At 43.2% G+C, this 18889-nt stretch overlaps 1 protein-coding gene across 2 annotated transcripts; it reads right to left on the reverse strand.

Annotated features, from left to right (window-relative positions):
* Nucleotides 1–2412: 2412 nt before the first annotated feature.
* Nucleotides 2413–17671, reverse strand: zgc:100829 (uncharacterized protein LOC445149 homolog). Of its 2 annotated transcripts, none has more exons than XM_068715830.1 (8): nt 17543–17671; nt 16274–16808; nt 13206–13350; nt 12895–12994; nt 11874–11912; nt 11736–11777; nt 10122–10398; nt 2413–3616 (listed from the first exon to the last, which is right to left on the reverse strand). In XM_068715830.1, exons 2-8 carry the CDS (start codon nt 16458–16460, stop codon nt 3393–3395), a joined length of 1014 nt encoding a protein of 337 aa, XP_068571931.1. In that variant the 5' UTR covers nt 16461–16808; nt 17543–17671; the 3' UTR covers nt 2413–3392. The 2 variants fall into 2 exon arrangements, with proteins under 2 accessions (XP_068571931.1, XP_068571932.1); XM_068715831.1 differs by lacking the exon at nt 17543–17671 and adding an exon at nt 16918–17022.
* Nucleotides 17672–18889: the final 1218 nt, after the last annotated feature.

Consider the following 18889-nt stretch of genomic DNA (forward strand, 5'->3'; position numbering starts at 1 on the left):
AGCTACACACACACACACACACACACACACACACACACACAGCCCTGTGTGCATATCAACCTGTGTCTGACCACGGGTCTACTGCTGCTGCATGAGTGTGAGAGTGAGTGCGTGTGTGTGTGTGTGTGTGTGTGTGTGTGTGTGTGTGTGTGTGTGTGTTCATGCAGACCTGGAGAGTAGGGAGTTAATGCAGGCAGGGCTGTGGCAGTCCTCCTGCCCCTCAGCCAGATTAATCATGCAGGAGAGACACAGCAGGCCCCCGTTCATTCTGCCTGGGGGTGAAGCTGTGCCCGCATGCTCTCCGTATCACATGGTCCTGGCCCCCCTCTCCTCTCCTCTCTCGCTCTTTCTCTCTCTACTGGGGGTGCTGTGGATGGGGCTGGTGGTGGAGGAGGCGGAGGGGGTTATTGGCGGTGCGGTGGAACGCCACAGCACGCAGTATAGCTTTCTTTCTCTTTTTTTTTCTTTTTTCTCCCCCCTTCACTTCCCCTTCTGTGGGTGTGAAGCGAGTGAGGCAGGAAAAAAAAAAAGAGAGAAACAGGCGTCCGTCTCTCCTGCAAGGAGACAACAACAGCCTCTTTTTTTTTGTATCTCCCGTCGGAGGGCCCTGACGACAGCAGTGGCCAGGCTCGGTGGATGAAGAGAAGTGTGTGGGGGGGAGGGAGGAGGGGAGGGGAGGGGAGGGGGGGAGGGCATACCAAGGGACTTGCCACAGATATCTCCTGGAAACTGCTCGACGATGTCTGTGCGCATCAGAGAACAGCCACGGCCATTGTTGGGCTCATTGGGAAACGGTTATCTCGGCGGCATCGCACAGTTGCGTGTTTCAGCATTTTGCAGTGTGTTGCACAAGCACTTACAGTGTGTGTGCAGTATAGAGCCATATATGATTCATGTTGTGTTATGCTGCAAGTCTTCGAGATGAGCAGCCTACTGTCAAGTTGATTGTAAACGGTACATATGCACGTTTACTGGAATTTGCTTCCCTGCGGACTGTTTGTCAGCGCAAGATGCACTTTTGTGAAAAATAATACCGACACTGGTGCCTACTTCTGTACACACATATACACACACACGCACACACACACACACACACACACACACACACACACACACCAAAATCCATGTGTATTTGGACAGAAGTGCAGTGTTTGGAATTCATGCTTTGACACAGAGACTTCATCAATTGTTTTGCTGGATCTTTCCAACCACATCAAAAGAACCTTTGACACGTCGTTCTGGTAGAATTAAGCATTGTCTTTTCGGATCTTACCGAACAAAGCTATGATTTTACATTTGTTCATACATAATTGTAAAGCAAGTATAAGTGACGTTTTGGCAGCAGTATAGTGGTTCTACAGGAGTCCCCAGCCTGACTTTGAAATATGTGTCCCTTAGCTGGTAAATGTTGTAATGGAGAGGTGAACAAGACACACTTTCACCCCCTGTAACAATCATTATGAGCATGTTTTGAATGAAGCATTTTAAAGTTTTTTCAGTGTAATTTAATTTCACTTTCATGTCGGTAAAAAAAAAAAAGTCAAAACACACTAAGCTGTTGAACTGTTATGCTGCATATTTTCCCAATTTCCTGCCATTTAGGCTGAAATATACTTTACTATTATCTTGACTAGTTTATCATATAACATGTTGGCCATATTGTTTGAGGTTTGTTCAGTGACATTTTTTTCTAACTTCAGTGTGCAACTAATTCTGATAGGACTACTTCTTTCTCCTCTATGCCATTTGTAGTTATTGATAGTATAAAGTATAGTATATATACTTTCTAAATCCGTCTTTCATCTGACAGCAAATAGCTCCTATGACACAGGTGCTACTATTTCTTTAACACCCATAACCAGATTCATTAATGGACATTATTCTGCCACTTTACCACAGCAGAGGTCCTTTCTCACTCCTTCATTGCTGTAATGACATATACAATGTTCGAGTGTTGCTTTTATTCACCCCAGTGAGCTGATTTGTACAGATTAGCCTGCTGCCAAGCATAAACTGAGGTAACTGCGATCTGCAATGGAAATTACAGATACAAATGTGAAAATATGCCATATAAGTTTAGCATCGGCAAATATTTGAATTTCTATTCAAAGCTTGGGGAGCATCGCTGGAAATTAAGCAAGTAATGTTTGAGCACAGTAATAACAAGCGTGGGGGTGGATGTGTGGCCCTGCTGAAATTCAAATTTTACACTGGCTCTGGTGAAGCATGCAGGTCTATGTGCTGAGGCTGGACATTTAAAAATTGCATATATTCCCAGTGAACTAGCTGCAACCTTTATGGCATGTTAGTGTTGTGGGTTGCATTCTGCTAATCAAAGTTTCTCCTCTCATACAAGACATTAAGACATTATGAAGATGACAAAAATGGAAAAAAAAGAGTACTTAAAAGATGCATGGTGCAAGTTAGACAATTTTATTATTTCTTTGATTGCACCATATAAGCTTTGACAACAAAGATAAAAATGTCTCTCACTTTACAAGTGAACATCGCAGTAATGTTAAATATCCCATTACAAAACATACTTTCTCCCCATTTAAAATGTGAAAAAAAAAAAGTACAACCCAGCATCTCTAAAATAGTACTGGAAATATTGCAGAAGAGTAACACGGAGCTGGATTATTTGGCAGCGACTGTCTGACTTGATCCACTGGGAGTGGCAGACGATGCATTTGGCACTGTCACTGGTCCACAACAGGTCGCAGTGAGGCTCCTGCCAGGTGGCAGAGGGAGACATACATTGCATTGTGACAAATAAACAACCCTAAAGTATTCCCAAGGAGGAGACAGCAAGATGAAGGAGGACCCTACTGTGCCTTATTCTACCCCATTATGCCTGCCCATGCCCAGTCTTTTGTCCTGAACCACACACGTGTGTCTGCATATGGGCTCATGCAAACTGTCTTAAAAGCGATGACAATAATGTCATCGGTAAGTAAACAATATTGTGTGTATAGGGTTTGTGAATTGGACATTAAAAAAAACGTGTGTTCTTCCCGCATGTTACACAAAGTGGAAAGCATCAACATCAAGTGAAAACATGTGATAGACATCAGTTCCCTGGAGAAAAAAAAAATACATACACATTGCGATCAATTGCTTTGGAATTTCTTTCCCACGAAGAGTGTTTACAGTACTGAAGCTTCCAAAAATACAACAAAACCATTACATTCAAGCATTTCCATTGCTGTGCTTTGGGAGTGATGGCAACATTGTGAACATTACCATTTTCTTCATTCTCGCTTTTGTGTTGTTCATCCCATTAACCCACTGGCCGAGGCGCCACCTTAGGTGTCCGTTATTGTTCAGCGTGGCTTTATTTGATTCACTGGGATGCGTGAAGCTGGGTGGGTCTGTGCATCAGTGTTTGAGGATTACCTGACAGTAGGTGTGTTCGTTAGACGCAAGTGGCCAGGCTTGTTGGGTAGAGGTGGTTTGACGCTGCGAGAGGGGGTCTGTGAGGGGGTTGCCGCGCCATCGGTGCTGAAGGTTTTCATCAGCTGGGCCACCCGGCCGCGCCCTGCGCAGGTTGGTGCGCTCCCTGATGAGCCGGCCTCCTCCGAGGCAGCCCTCCGAGACACTTCTGATGCACCAATATCTGAAAAAAAGAGAGATTTAGATTTCCTTAAAATGTGGGACAACCTAACAGAAAGGGGTTATTCATTTAAATTCTTTGTTTTTGGTTTGGTATTTAAAAAATAAAACAAAATGGAATTTGGAGTGTGTATTTTTTTTTATTTCATAATTGGCTGATAATTGGATTTAAAAACTGTAACTTTAAAAAAAAAAATACCATGTGCAGAAGCTATAATGCCAAAGTTTATATAAATACATGTTTTTTAAACTGTATTTGTAACTTTATTTGTAGTTGCATTTTCAGTTTCTTTGTTTTAAGTGCTACACTCTGCATATGTCAGATCCTGAAATAAACTTTTTCCTAACTTCCTTAGAGGGATTTTGGTACATAATCATTGCTTCATTAGCATTTTCTCTGTTTTTCTCTTCATTGTGTATTATGAGACGATTTTCTGGGCTGTGCCTCAAGGGGACATTGTTTACTGTAAACTACAGCGGTCAGTGTCTCGTAGCAGCTGGAAACACAACACCATTAAGGAGCATGGGAACATAAAATCCAGGTGAAATCTGGTTTAAACCCATTAACCGTAAACAATGAGAGTTACACATTTAACGCATGTATGCTATTGCTGCAAAAGCAGGAATCCAGTCTTTCCACATTACCTGATCCTTTTCTCCCTCAAAATACTGCGTCTACATTTTTCCTCTCTTTTTTACCTGCTTTATTCTCGCCTCCTTTATCCCACTCTGGCTGAGCAGAGGTCATCCTCACTGGAAGTGTAGGGACACAGCTGGGTGTAGTTGGTGTGTGTGTGCTTGCTGAGGTACTGTGTTTTGAAGAGGGTGTAATTGCGGGAGGAATGGAGGGAACAGGAGTAACTGAGGGGAGGGGGGGGCCACAGGGACGGCAATGGAGAGCAGACAGACGCTGCTCAGACACCAGAAGGCTTGAGGAGCCACATATTTTTAGCGTCATCCCCGGGGGACAGAGATATGTGAGAGCGCCCGCGTGCACAGCTACAGACTCACACAAGCACAAACACACACACACACACACACACACACACACACACACACACACACACACACACACACACACAGTGAAGTGAAAACATGCACAAGCATACATAGTTTCTAACGGTTGAATTGAAAAGACACACGCATGTTCTCATGTTACATTCAGGTCCGTGCATGCTCACACACAAACATGCACCTTCGCACACCCCTTCTGCTCATGGATTCAGTCACGCATGCAGCCGTCTCTGACTAACGCCATCGCATAGCTCACACACACACACACACACACACACACACACACACACACACACACACACACACACACACACACACACACACACACACACACACACATAGAGGTGGGGTACAGCCAAAACCACACGAGCACTCCCGGGGCCAGGAAGCCTTTAAAGCTCTTGATATCTTGCAGGCATGAGAGTGGGAGACCTAAAGTTGCCTTTAAGCTTGTGTTATTGTTTATTGTTGTTTACCGTCTCTCCTCGCTCTCTCTTTCCCCCTCTCTGTGGCTCTAACACCTCCCTCCACCTTCCTCTTCATCCTCCTCTCCCCCCGTCTTGCCCTGCCTTCCTCTGCCCCCTGACCCGCAGTTCCTGTGTTAATGTCCTCTCGCCGCGCTGCGTGGGCTTGCCTCTGATTGTCTCGTTGTGTTGTGTGGTCACCACGGAAACCTTGGATAGGCTCCAGCAATTGAGGCTGACACACATTCAGGCACGCACCGAGCACACACACGCAGTCGCACACACACAGTGCACAGACACATCCACAGGCACATACACACCCATGGTCAGAGAGTTTTTTTGAGCTCAGAGCCTCGGTGCAGGGTCTGAGTGGAATGCTTAATGGAGAGACGGAGAGAGAGAAAGAGGAGGAGAGGGAGAATCGCTGTTGTGAGCTTGGACTGTCGTAAAGAAATAATACAAATATATATGTGCATATATATATATATATATATATATATATATATATACACAGATACACACACATATGTATTTCTTGAAGTAAAACCCTAATTCTCTACCACAGGTAACCTGACTAACCTGTCTTAACACACCTAAAAAATGCTCAAGCCCCACGCCTTTCTGCCCGAAACTCTCCCCAGCAGCTGCACTCTTAGCCCTGTCAGCAGAAACCGTCATTAAAGCTACCTGCAAAAACACCTATTAAAATGAAAGAGAAATCTCTGCATTAAATCACTCGCCGAGATTGATTAATCTCCCATTTGAGCTTTCGAACGCCACTCCTCACATCTCAGTCCAACTCGTAAATGCACAGGGAGGACAAAGAGGAGGGGGTGGGAAGTGCTGTCACTGACCAGGCTAGCGCGAAAATTAAAGACCAATCTTTCTCTTTAAAGACCTCCACGTCTCTAGCAGAAATGGGGGGGGGGGGGTACTCGGGTGAGGAGGTGGGGGGCAGAAGTGGGGCAGAGGGCAGAATTCCCGAGCAGCATGTCTGTGGACTGAAGGGCAGGGAGGAGAGGAGGTGTGTGTGTGTGTGTGTGTGTGTGTGTGTGTGTGTGTGTGTGTGTGTGTGTGAGCAAGGAAGGGGGGGGGTGGCCCTCCTGTGTGGGGGCTGGGGCCCCTGTCACTTATCAGCTCTGGCTGAGCGTCGCCCAGGGCTAGAGTCGGGAAGCAGCGCTGGAATGTGTGTCCTTCCCTCTGAAGGTGAAGAGCGAGGAGAGGAAAGCCGACCGACAGACAGCGAAGGGTTTATAAACACGAACACACACATATGAACACATACCGCCAGCTGCTGGAGATTGATACTCTTTCATGCTCACGCATATATGCTAAATACTTATGACTCTTCCACTGACTACACTACACGCTCCCCGTATTATCTGGTAATGTGCCTTCACTGTCGTTTTTATGCAGATGACACATGACATTAACATAGCAACAAGTTGTCAGTTAGCCTCATCATTTTCAGTTTTTACGGATTTTAAAGGAAAAATCCCCGGTTTGTATAAGCCCTCGTCTCTAAACAGCTATGTTTCCTGCTGAGAGAGGACACTGATCATAGTAGTTTGCAGTAAATTAGGTCCTCTTGTGACAATGACAGCACAGAAGATGCTTCAGGTAATGAACACTGAAGAGAAAAATTGTGAGAAAAAAAACGGATTAGTAACTAGCAAATCATTTGCACGGAGTAAATAAACATTGTTTCTGCTTAATTTATTGTTTGTTATTTTTTACAGGTTACTATTTATTTTGACCTGACTGTAATCAAAACATCTTGAAGTTGACAATAACAATAAAAAAAACTAAACATAATGATATCTAAAATTAACTAACTAAGTTAATAGTCCTGTATTTCAGGCAACAATAAAGTATATTACTTTGGATAAAATAAAACCTTATTCTATCTCTTAGCCTTCAAAAAACCCTCCAACTCTTTCCTGACATTTGACATCTCGCCAATATCTAGAACTGTTCTTCAGATTTGGTGATGCTTGTTATGCTGTGCTCTCTGGTTTAATTTAAACATTATTAGCTTTTATAATGGCCTTCAGTCTCGTAGACTATTTCAAAGTGGACAGTTCACCCCAAAATCAAAAATACATATTTTTACCTGTAGTGCTGTTTATCAATCTAGAATGTTTTGGTGCAAGTTGCCTAGTTTTGGAAATATTGGCCGTAAAGATGTCTGCCTCCTCTTGAATACAATGGTACTGGGCTCAAAGTGCCAAAATAAATACATTTGAAAGACTCAACAGCAATGTTGCTCTTTCCAAAAATCGTGACAAGGTTCCTCAAGATATTCCACAAACCTTGCTGTGAACGGTTTCATGTATGTTTGAGAGTAAATAGTTCCTACATGAAACAACAAGGTCTGCTGTACAACTTCTTGAATTCTCAAGTGTTGTAGAAGTCAAAACAAGTTTAGTCCAGCTCCAGTGGGCACTAGTACATATAAATGAGTGTCACTAATGCAGATTATTAAGTTCATCTTCTACAACTGTCGTGTGGGCCACAGTCTCTGCTCACAGGATGCAGGAATCCTTGCCATCACCCACATTCTAAAGAAAACAGCTGAGGCATGAGCCTTATCCTAATCGGCCTCCTCCTCCCCTTTGGAACAAGCTTCCTGCCATTGTCAAGGACAGACACTCTGTCAGTATTTTTTTGTCCATAGTCAGGACACATTTATTCGACACTGTGTTCAGCCCACCTCAACTCCCACCACGCCAGCTGTTCCTTTCCCTTTCTTTTCCCTTTTCCTTCATTTGTCTGTTGTTTGTTGCCCTGGCATTGGCATTGCCCACTGGTCTCATATCCAGCCACCACTGTGGGTGCAGGCACACACACACACACACACACACACACACACACACACACACACACACACACATAAACTGTGCAACCATGATTCATTTGAGTTGTATCTTTTGTTATTTTCTGTCTATCCAGGTTTTAGTCATTTGTGATCTGTGGAACTGATCCAATTGATAATTCGCCTCACTCACCGCACATGCCTCCACAAACAGATTTCTTACTTGATGCATTAAGAGCATGAATTCACTATTTGATTATCATATTCTATGTTCGGCCATCTGTAAACATGATTTTATAAACACTTCTTGGGATTTTGCCTCCTGGTGACAATATTAAGAGAATGTTAGCTCTCTTGTGTCTGGCTTTTGGAGAGATCCAAAATCTACAATAACCTGCCAGGAACGTTCAAAATGAATTCAGCTATCAAGATGCTAGAAAACATGCAGGCTTTTTTCTGAGGGAAAGGATCTACATTGACAAAATTTTACTCTGATAATGTTGAACTGATAATTTATCTATTTTTTTCAAAGAAAAAGAAAGAAAAAGTGCTCTTGCAGCTGGAAGTCTTCCAGAGCAAGTTAATCTCCAGCAAAAGTATCAGTGTGTTTGCAGTTTGAATGTGCTGTAGGATGAAAATTTTTCCAGCAGAGGGACCTTTTTATGGAGATCAGGATTTCTACCCAGGTGCACTTCTTTTCTACAGTTTCACAGTTTTCCACTGGATGGTGCTAATGTCCCCTTACACTACCCATTTTTCTAAATAACTGGGTCACTGTATGTATGGTGAATGAGTGTTTGGCCAATACATGAATTTGGATTCACAATGATAATTCAAACTAGAGGTAATCTGCACAGCATACTGAACGACCTAGTGACAACAATATTAATGTCAAGGCCCAAGATATCTGTTAAGAAGAAAAAGATCCCTACTATCTGTGAGCCAGGAAGAGCTATTCAAGTAACACCGATCACATAACAGACACAAAGAGAGATACATCATCCCACTGGTTTGTGAAAAATGGTGGTGACCAGTTTAAATGTAATGCCTGTAATGGGTGTAGTTAATCGGTTAGTTTTGTCACCACTCTCCCCATTACAAAGTTACCAGTTCTTACTGCTTTATTGACATCAAAGGCTGCCAAATAGCAGAGACAACATTGCGTAAGGCATACAAAAATTCCAATTTAGATAAAATGGTTAAAGGCTCATGAGCCCAAAACAGTGTGTCCAATCCACCAAAACATATGATCTGTTTATTCTGTAACTGATATTTAATTAACATAAAATGATCTGATCATTGACCAATTAACATCAACTGAGTGCAGGGTTAATAGTTATGCCCAATAACTGAATAACAGGGAAGAAATGTAAGATTTTAATTGAGCTAAATATGACTATTTACTAAAATAGCATGGCTGTTAGAGACCATGCCGTTTTGAGAGTTTCCTATTCCTCATTTCAGCCCACATCACAAATCCTGTAGTTCTGTTCTGAAGGACCAGTGGTCCATCTTACCATCAGTGTGTCAGACTTGATCTGGCTGTATGACCATGCACCTCAGCCAAGCTAGAGTGTTTATTGACAGTTTCCCTGCTAACACGCGCCCTTGACAATAGCGCTAAGCTACCAAACAAACAGGTGTGTGGGAGCGATGCGGTACCACCACGACACAAATCCCAGTCACAGAAGCTTTTTTTCCCCTCTTGGCTGGCCTCTTCTTACTCTGCCAGACCATAAAGACTCCAGCAGGCTGAGGCACTATTTGACGAGCACGTTAGATTTGCAGAAATAAATCCTTCTTCAGTGCTGCAGCGCTAACAAACCTATAGTATGAAGTTTGTTCAGACTGGTTCTGCTCAGCTCTCTGCAGCCATCATTGCTCACAGAGAAGAAGCAGTAACTTGTGACGACTGTCATGTAGGTTAGTTGTGGATTTAATTCTCAACCCGCATCTGTGTCCAGTTTTTCTCCATGAAATATGCAACATCTAACTAAAAGAACACAACAGAAGTTACAGAGTAGGATTTATGGATATCCAAATTTCAGGGATGTCTGTATTGGCTGTTTATCATCCATCATGCCATCATTAATGTTGCTGTTTGTATGAGCTGGAAAGATATGAGCTCATTTAATGGACATAGAGGAAGATTTTCTTTCTTTCTTTTGACACCAGCCCCGTAATGTACCCTTACCCGTGATCCTATGCTCACTCACCTTTCCCGCTCTGTGATTCCTGGGGCTTCTGAGCTTCCTGTGAGGGCAGGCCACCTTTGGTTGTTCCAGAGTCCATTTTGACAGTGCTGCTGGGGCAAGGGGATGGTGCGGCGGTGGCCAGCCTCAGATTTGCGAGTCTCGTGTTGACAGAGCCTGGTGCTGCATTTGCAGAAGCTGGTCTCACATTGACAGGGCTAGCTCTCATGAGAAGCCTGGTGCAGATGGAGGGCTCGGGAAGTGACTTCTCTTCAGTCACACTGGCTGACTTCAACTCGGGCTGCAGAGGGAAGAGTGACAACAGGGGGACAGAGGAGCGCGATCAGTGTTGACGGCTAATTCACATACAGTGAAATTACTGTCATCTTTGATTAAATCATTGGATAAATGATTCACCAAATTACAGTTCTCCAATGACTACACCGCGCCATAATGAAACACACAGAACTATGACCACTGATTAAGAGTTTAAGGATGTGTGGAGAGAAAATTATAAGGTGACTTGGAAATCAAGCAGCCTCGCTAATCTTCCTTCCTGATCTCACGCCTTCTTAATCAACAATCTCACTCTCTCCTCCTCTCCCAGACTGACTCCTTCCCCTTTCTATATCAACTGGAGAAAATCTGCAGCAGGGCTAGCAACAGCCACTAATACATCTGCAGCACCAAACCAGCCCCTTCCTGTTCCCAGAAACAAATCACTCTACCTACGTACAAGACATTCAACAGAATAATGAATCTTGCAAGAGGAGGCTCAGGCTGTCAGACTGGCCAAACCACCTAAGGTGTGGATTTTCATTGCCACATTGGCATGGGTTGCCCAGCAATGTGTTGGGGCCTGTAAAATAGAGAGTCTGGTATAGAAATAAGAAGTGAGGGAGAGACGTCTCCTTGTGTAGCAAAGAGGAGAGAAAAACAGAGAACGGAGGAGAGCTCACGCGCCCAAACCTCAAGAGACTATCCCACAATCCCATCCATCTGCGACTGACGCATTCTCTATCTCTGGCGTTTTAATTCCCTGATCAAGTTCATCAACCATCTGTTCTAGGGCAGTCCAGAAATCCTGCCTTGCCTCTGTGATTCAGCTGTTCTTGCAGCGCGTGTCACCTACACACACACACATTTGCGTGCACATGAACACAGAAAGAGAAAGAAAGCGAGGGGAGATGGAGCGCATACTCCCCAGACAACCCAAGGCTGGAGCGATGATGGAGCCAGTGGGAGGACAGTTCAGTTCAGCTGTTCCCCCGGAGAGAGCTGTGAGGGGTGCGGCGGATCAGACGAGCAGGAACACAGAGAGAGGGGAAAGACGATCCGCAGAGAGGCTGGGAGTGAGGGGACAGCTGGCCCAACCACCATTTCCTGTTACTCACAGAGGGTGGGACTGCCATGAAAAGACACGTAGGCACACCGAAGCCACATTTCGAAGAGCGGATTGCCACGCTGTTAATCACACCTGTTTTAAAATGTCTTGTGCGGTGCAGACGACACTAGAACGTAAACTGTTCTTTTGCTTTATACACTATCCAGAATGTTTACTAAGAGCGGTAAAATGCTCAAACTGGATTGCAGCAACTATAGAGAAAAAAACCCACAATTACTTTGATTCATAAATACCTTTTCTGTTGCTGTAGGTGATGAATGCTCACTCACTGACACCTGTGGGTTTAATGAAGACATTACACAAGTGTTACAGGCCATGATGCAACCCCAGAACACAGAGCTTAATTATAGCAGGCAGTTGCTCCAACTCACCGGCAGAGGGAGTAAGGTGCTGGTGTCCTCACACTTCCCCTGTAGGGAGAGACAGTGACATGTTGGAGGATACTAGAGGTGACACGTCATCCTCCTTAACTTTGAGTCAGTTAGGTACTTTAATGAGCAGGGAAGTTAAGTAAGAGTTGTCGTAGAAAAAATAAATATTGCAAATGATAAGTCGACTATTTAGAAACATATCTGTGCAGGGAGTGTGATGATGCGAGTGCAGGAACATCAGTGACTGGCTGGGATGCTCATATTTCCACTGTGCGAGCAGCGTGCAGCTTTAGCTCAGAGAAACCGTCGTGGTCAGACCAGATGAGACCCGGATCGCTCTGGCTCAGTGTGTGCGAGGTTGCAATGAAAACGCAGCAAATCTCTTTTTAAGAGAGCGTGGAAAAAGCCCAAAATTCTCTTGTTAAATGCATTGGGTCTTTTCAAAATATACTTCTGTCTTCACATGAAGTTAGGTTCAGTTAACAAAACCACTCATAAGGTTTAGAAAAGTCACATGACTAACCACTGACATGATACAAATATCAATATTTACTCTTAGCTTTAGTTTTGCACAAGAGAGCCAACAGCAAACGTTAGTTGAAAGCGTGATGCGTCTGTATCAGACGCCGAGGGGCACTGACCAAATATCAGCATTTGACGAGTTGGGAGTGAGACCGGGTTGATTGAGGCGAGGAGACAAAAACAAATGTGATATGAGTTGGTCTGTCTGACTGACCAGTGATTCACAATGTCAATCTTTTACATCTCTTTTGATTCTGTCAGTCTTTTTATATCTTTGCATTCATATACGGAGTGGTAAATTGCTCAACCAACCCAGTTAGCAGAATAATGGTTTTCCTATATTGTGTTGTTTTGTTTGATCAAATAATAGAGGCCAGGACATTTCACATAAAAACAACAACAAATAAACAGAAGCAAAAGTATGAAATCGTCTCTGTTCCCCAGCTTGAGAATCATGACATGTTTGGTTTGTTATGGATGCAGACAAAGAGCTACACACCTTTAAATTCAGTGAAATTCCAGATTGTGTATTACGAGGGAGGTTCTCTCTTTCAGTTCTGACAGGTTCTGTGGTTGTTCTGCTCTTCAAGATGGTTTGGCTGCAAAACACAATCAGACCACGTCATTTATAAGCTATACTTGTCGTTCATATGCCACCTCATGATTAAGGAAAATGAAAGCCCTGATAACCCGTCAAACAGTCTGTAGACAACACTGAAACACTAATAGATTTTTCCATGGTGCATATTGTACACTGCGTGTAATTAAAAAAAACAACACTGTCTGTGTTAAATTACAAAAGTATATTACTATGCATTGTTCTGAAGACTCTGCGCCTTCTTTTCTACATATCCTGAGCAGATGAATTTGGAGCTCAGCTCATCCAACTCCCCGATCATGATGACCGCCACATCTCCATCCCGACCGAGCAGCCAGCTCACATTCTTACTGTTGGCTGGAGGAAACACAAACACAAAATAATGAATAGAGTTAGTTTGGTTATCGAAATACTGAGCATGAAAATGTTTCTAAATCTAAATAATGCAAAGATTCTCTATTCAAAGAGGGGTTCAAGAAACTAAAAATTAAAGCACTATATGATAAGAGTGAGTCAGCATTTTTGCACTTCTCGTTCCCTCATCTCGAAGTCAATGTTTTTATTTGAATGGGTTTTTGGGGAGATGCCTGAAATAAGATCGGTGGTTAACACGAGCTGAAGAGGTTTTGTTTACCGATTATGTCAGTAAATACCCCTCTTGTGAATTTTAAAGCTTTTAAGTGTCTTAAAAAGGCAGCTGCTAACAAGTGGTGGTATGAGACTAGTGTAGTTATAGTTACTAACCTTACATTAGCTTCTTACATCTGTCAATATAAAAGTCATAAAAGTAATTTGTAAAGACTATCTTGCTCACCAAAACGTGTAAGTATTATAATCATACTTATGATTATAGTCATACTTTTTGATGAGGAAACTGGTGTGATGCTAACTTGTGCGTTGACTTACAAAACTGGATACATTGAGGCTGCTAGGCCAACAGGTGCAACAGCTAGTGGAACCCAAGCTGCAAATCACAAATGAGAGCGGACCTTCATATAGATGATATGAGCAGAGCTGGCAGGGAAACGCTACCCTTGTTTTTTGTATAAATACACTTGTGAGGACCTTTCACTTACTGTTTTTATTTCCTAATCTCAACAAAGTCTGGCACATTTTTAAACCCAATTCCTAAACCTAAACTATCAGTACAATCTGTGCGAGGACATTGAGTCTACATGCAAGTACAACAGGGCGCACACACTTCCCCGACATATAACCATGTCACTGTTTTGTGACTAATGTTTGGGAGCATACAGAAGTTACTTTATAGAGAGACACCAGCTGACGTGGGCTCAGAGGGAGACAGCTTGTTGGGTTGAAAAGAGGTTAGCACATTTTCATAGTGAACTGGTTTTGCCAGCTTGCCCTGTGGATCGTATCGTAGCAGGGCATACCAGGATGACAAACACAGCAGTCAGAGAATACCTTGGTAAACAAGTTATTAGCCCAATCCGACAGCTACAACAACACCTTTGTCAGGGGAGATGAATCCTGTCAGCTGAGTAAAGGGACGAAATGAATGTGACTGTGTTGGCATATGTCCTCGGCCCCTCTGACAGGCATAATTTCAATCTTTTTGCATATCTTCAGGACAAGGCCAAAGTAACTAATCTGAGTCATGTCTCTGCTTGGTGTGAATGTCACCGGTTTGCACGCAACATAACATACCATGCACACAAACACAGCAGCATACAGTCATGAGTCAGTGTACATAAACACAAATTCCCATAAAGGCAGCCTAACCACAGCAAAAGTCCCATGCTTGAAAAAAATGGCTAAAGGCTGAAACTGTTACCGGCAGCTGGTGAGAGACGGCGGCTTCATTCAATGCATGAAAACAAACTTGGCATGTGAGCTCTCCCACAAGGCCGTCCAGATAACTCTCTCTTTGTTTCTCAAAACACATACATTTCCTGCATGCTTCCTGTTTCGCTCCCTGCTAATTGTTTGAGGGACTGAGTCTTGACTCACTTCCTATTTTTACACAGAAACACAAACTATCCACCACTTCCTCTGCCGTTGCAGCCTGTGTGGAGAGGACAGCCGTGTGGCCATGTGATCTCAGCCTGCAGTCTCCATCCAGCCTCCTCAGGACAGCTGCATTGGTCATTAAGAGATAGAAAGAACACTGTTCTCTCACTCTGCGCCGCAGCTGATAAGTGCTTTGTTATTAACCAAGACAAGGCGGATCACATTACTACGTCAATCAGTTAATGCTCCAACTGCAGTGTACTAGCTGTTGATTGGCTATAAGTAATATTCAAGTGGGTTTTTCAGCAACTCGTGTGTACTTCCAAACCTTCTGTAGTCTGCTTTGTCATCTACAGTAGGAGTCCTTCTTTGGAATATAAAAATAGAACTATTTATTATGTCAGAGTCATTGTACTTGCTACCACTAAACAGAAAATGCAGACAGGCAAGATTCTGAACAATGTGTCAAACCGGTTTCAGGAAAGACTTGTGGCCTTCTGAGTTTCTGGTGGTTTTGTTTGACTGCTGCATGTATGCTGTTGACTCCGACTCTCGCTTTAGAGAAGAAGATAGTTCCTGATGAACACCATTTAGCTTTCACACTACATCTGCATTTCCCCCCTCGCCGACATGTTTTTTCTGTCAATATAGTTTCCATCGAACACACGCTCCAGACATCAGCGACACCTCTGATCCAGTGAATAGTCTTCTCTGACTCCTCTGATTTCGGCTCACGTGGTGTTGTGTGACAGGGAACAAAATGATCTAAGTGAGAGCCTGAGAGCAAAATATTTGTGTGTGAACACGTACACACACACACACACACACACACACACACACACACAGCCAGTATACTTTACAGTCACCATGACGTAAATATCTCAATCACAATGGCACTTCTCCAAACACTATTAGTACATGTCTCCTCACACACTCATTTCAGAGTGAATATTATTTTACCATGACATCTAATTTACTTTACTTGTGTAAATGTTAGCGTCATCTGCGAGTGTGATGTCAACGTGAATTCACCGACATCATCAATCTGCTGTAATTGTTTAGGACTTCGGATATAAATAGAATTCCATGCGAGTGAAGTATAAACGCTCTTTAGTTTCTGTCTGTATATCATGCTGCATTACAGACACATTAATGTGGAGCAGCTGGTGTTTGTCAGCCCGAGTTTTCATTTCAGGAAACTTTAAACTTGCCAAATGGCCTCTGGTAAACGCTGTGCCTGTCTTGGCCACTAGCACACGGTAGATAAACAGGAAGAAGACTCACAAAGGTGATGTGTTGGTGTAGTTACCTTTTTTTGGCGTTGTTCGTTTGCACTCAGCGCCCCCCCCTTCACTCTCTAGTTTCTCCTCTCGTTCTTCCCAGCGTCGTACCTGCTCCTGGCGCATTTTCAGGAACAGAGTCTTTTTCTGGTCCTCATTAAGAGCGTTCAGCACATCGGGGTCGATGTACATGTCCTTTAAAATCTGCTGGAGCATGTTGGCGGCTGAGTCGTGGGTTAACTTGGCACCACCTGGCCAAGCGGTTGGAGGTAGGAGGTGCTGCCCCTTGGCCAGCAGCTTCTTGAGGTGGACAACGTTTGGTTTATAGTCTCATGTCATCCGAAGAAGACTTTCACAGCTCTTTTGATCCTGAAATCACTCGTATTTACCCCCATAAACTCTTCTTCATCAATCGAGGTGCATGCTCATCCTCACACACACTTTTGTACATAAGGTACAAACTCGCACACAAAATCCTGTTTCCTCTCTGTGTTGTGTTGACGGTTTCCCCACCCTACTGAGATGTCAGTGTTCTTTGTCTTTGGAGGTCATCATTGGGACTTTCTACAAGAAAAGAAAACAGGAAACACTTGAAACAAACATTTGGAAGATCAAGTTGTGCGCTATAGATACTACATTTTTTTCTTATCTCCTATATATTTCTTTATCCCACCTTTGTCACATTCAGAAACTGTTTCCTTCCAGTCATTCCTTTAGAAAGTCGGTTTCAGTTGGCTATGTTGTCCCTCCCTTCATGAATACGGAAGAGCCCAAACCCTGTTTCTAAACTGACAAGACTGTAGCCCAGAATGGGAGGAGATTCCAAAGCAATGGGACTGTTTCTGTCATCAGTAACCCACCTCCCTTCTCCCTCCCTCCCTCCCTCCTCCTCCCCCTCCCCACCACACATCCCTTCCCAAACCCCTGCTCCTTTCTCCCCCAAACTCCCATGAGATAGCGGCTCCATTTTAACATTGTCAGTTTCTGGTTGTAAGCGAAAAAACAACAACAACAGGGTCGTAGGCCAGGACAGCATGAGCCGGTTTCTCTAATAAGGAGATTGCAATGGACTCCTCCAATCACAGTGGGTAGTTAAACAATGGCTACCACATAAGCAGCACTTGGAGGGAAAGAAAGCTTGTCTCAGACTGAGAAGTACCACACTGCTGGAATACAGATGTGTCTGCTAAACACATTGTAGGGTGCAGAGAAGGAAACCCAGGGAAAGGGAAAGTACGTAAGTGATACAAAACAAAGGGGAGTTGTAAGAGAAGGGTAGAATTCGCTGAAGTACTCACAGTGGGATGTAGACAGCCGCTCCACAGCAGAGTATGCTAACTAAGCTGAGAGAGTCAGAGCGGCTATGGGTCCTCCTTGTCTTTGTGTGTATGACTGGGCTGATGACATCACAGCATTCCATAATCTCCCTCCCTCTCTGCCTCTCTCTCTCTCTCTCTGCCTCTCTTTCTCTCTCTCTCTCTCTCTCTCTCTCTCTCTCTCTCTCTCTCTTTATGTTTCTCTCTCAGGCACATACACTAACACACACTCTTTTTTATTTTTTTTAAAAGGGGAAGACAGCAATTCAGGAAGTTGAACACATTAAAGAAGAGAAATAAAGGCGGAAACTCCCATATACCCTAAACTTTCAAGCTCCTTTTACCGTAACTGCTCTCCCACCCACAAAAATCCACATTTAAATACATTTTACATCAACAGTGCATATAAAAAAACAATTCTAGTAGTTTATACACAGCCTACATTTACTTAGGTTATTTTAAAAATGAAAAAGTAATAGATAGATAGATGTATTTTATTGATCCCAAATTGGGAAATTATTGTGATACAGGTTTTATATATATATATATACACCATAAATATACCATAACTAGAACGACTAGAATATAAGATTGCTAAATTGTTGCAGCTTTTACAAATATATATAATAAAATGAGGTAGAGAGAGAGTATAACCATGTGAAAGGTTATTGAAGGAGCAGTTGACTGTGGTTTGGACCTACATTTAAAAAGCTGAGATAGCTCTAATAGACAGAGGTGTTGTAGAGGCTTATTGCGTTGAGGAGGAAGGGTTTCCTGTATCGGCAAAGCTGAATCAGTCTTAGAGGAAATAGTCTGTCCAGTAAATGAGAAACGTACGTTGCAATGTGGTACATTATTACACATACTGCACCCACGCCTTCTTGTCTCTCCTTCCTTTAAATGATGACTTTATACTTGTAAATTTGCATGACAGATGTCTTGATATAATGCCAAGTACTGTGACATAAAAACATCAAGCTCAGGCGGTGTAAATGTTACGTTTTGTTCAAGGAGGGTTTATTTTAACTAAGCGATCAAGCTTAGTTAGTGGCCTATCATGAATGTAGTATTTCTCAATTGTATGTAAAGATGCAGGAAGAAGCTCAGGAAGCTCTGGTAAAAAACTGTCCATGTGCCTTGAGGCATTTAATTCTACCACATCGAAGCCATCTTCTCTCCCTTATGTTGCTGAGCCTCTCATTTATAGGTAAAGAGCATCCTCTAGTGGTCAAAACCATAGAAGCCTGCTAAGAATTACGTCACCACCATGGCCAAACTGCTTCAGCATATAGCACAAAATACGAAAGATGAATAAAAATGGAAGCAATG

Source organism: Cebidichthys violaceus, unplaced genomic scaffold, assembly GCF_023349555.1.
Source record: "Cebidichthys violaceus isolate CVI_PGR_0920_01 unplaced genomic scaffold, fCebVio1.0.p SCAF_20, whole genome shotgun sequence".
NCBI lineage: Eukaryota > Metazoa > Chordata > Actinopteri > Perciformes > Stichaeidae > Cebidichthys > Cebidichthys violaceus.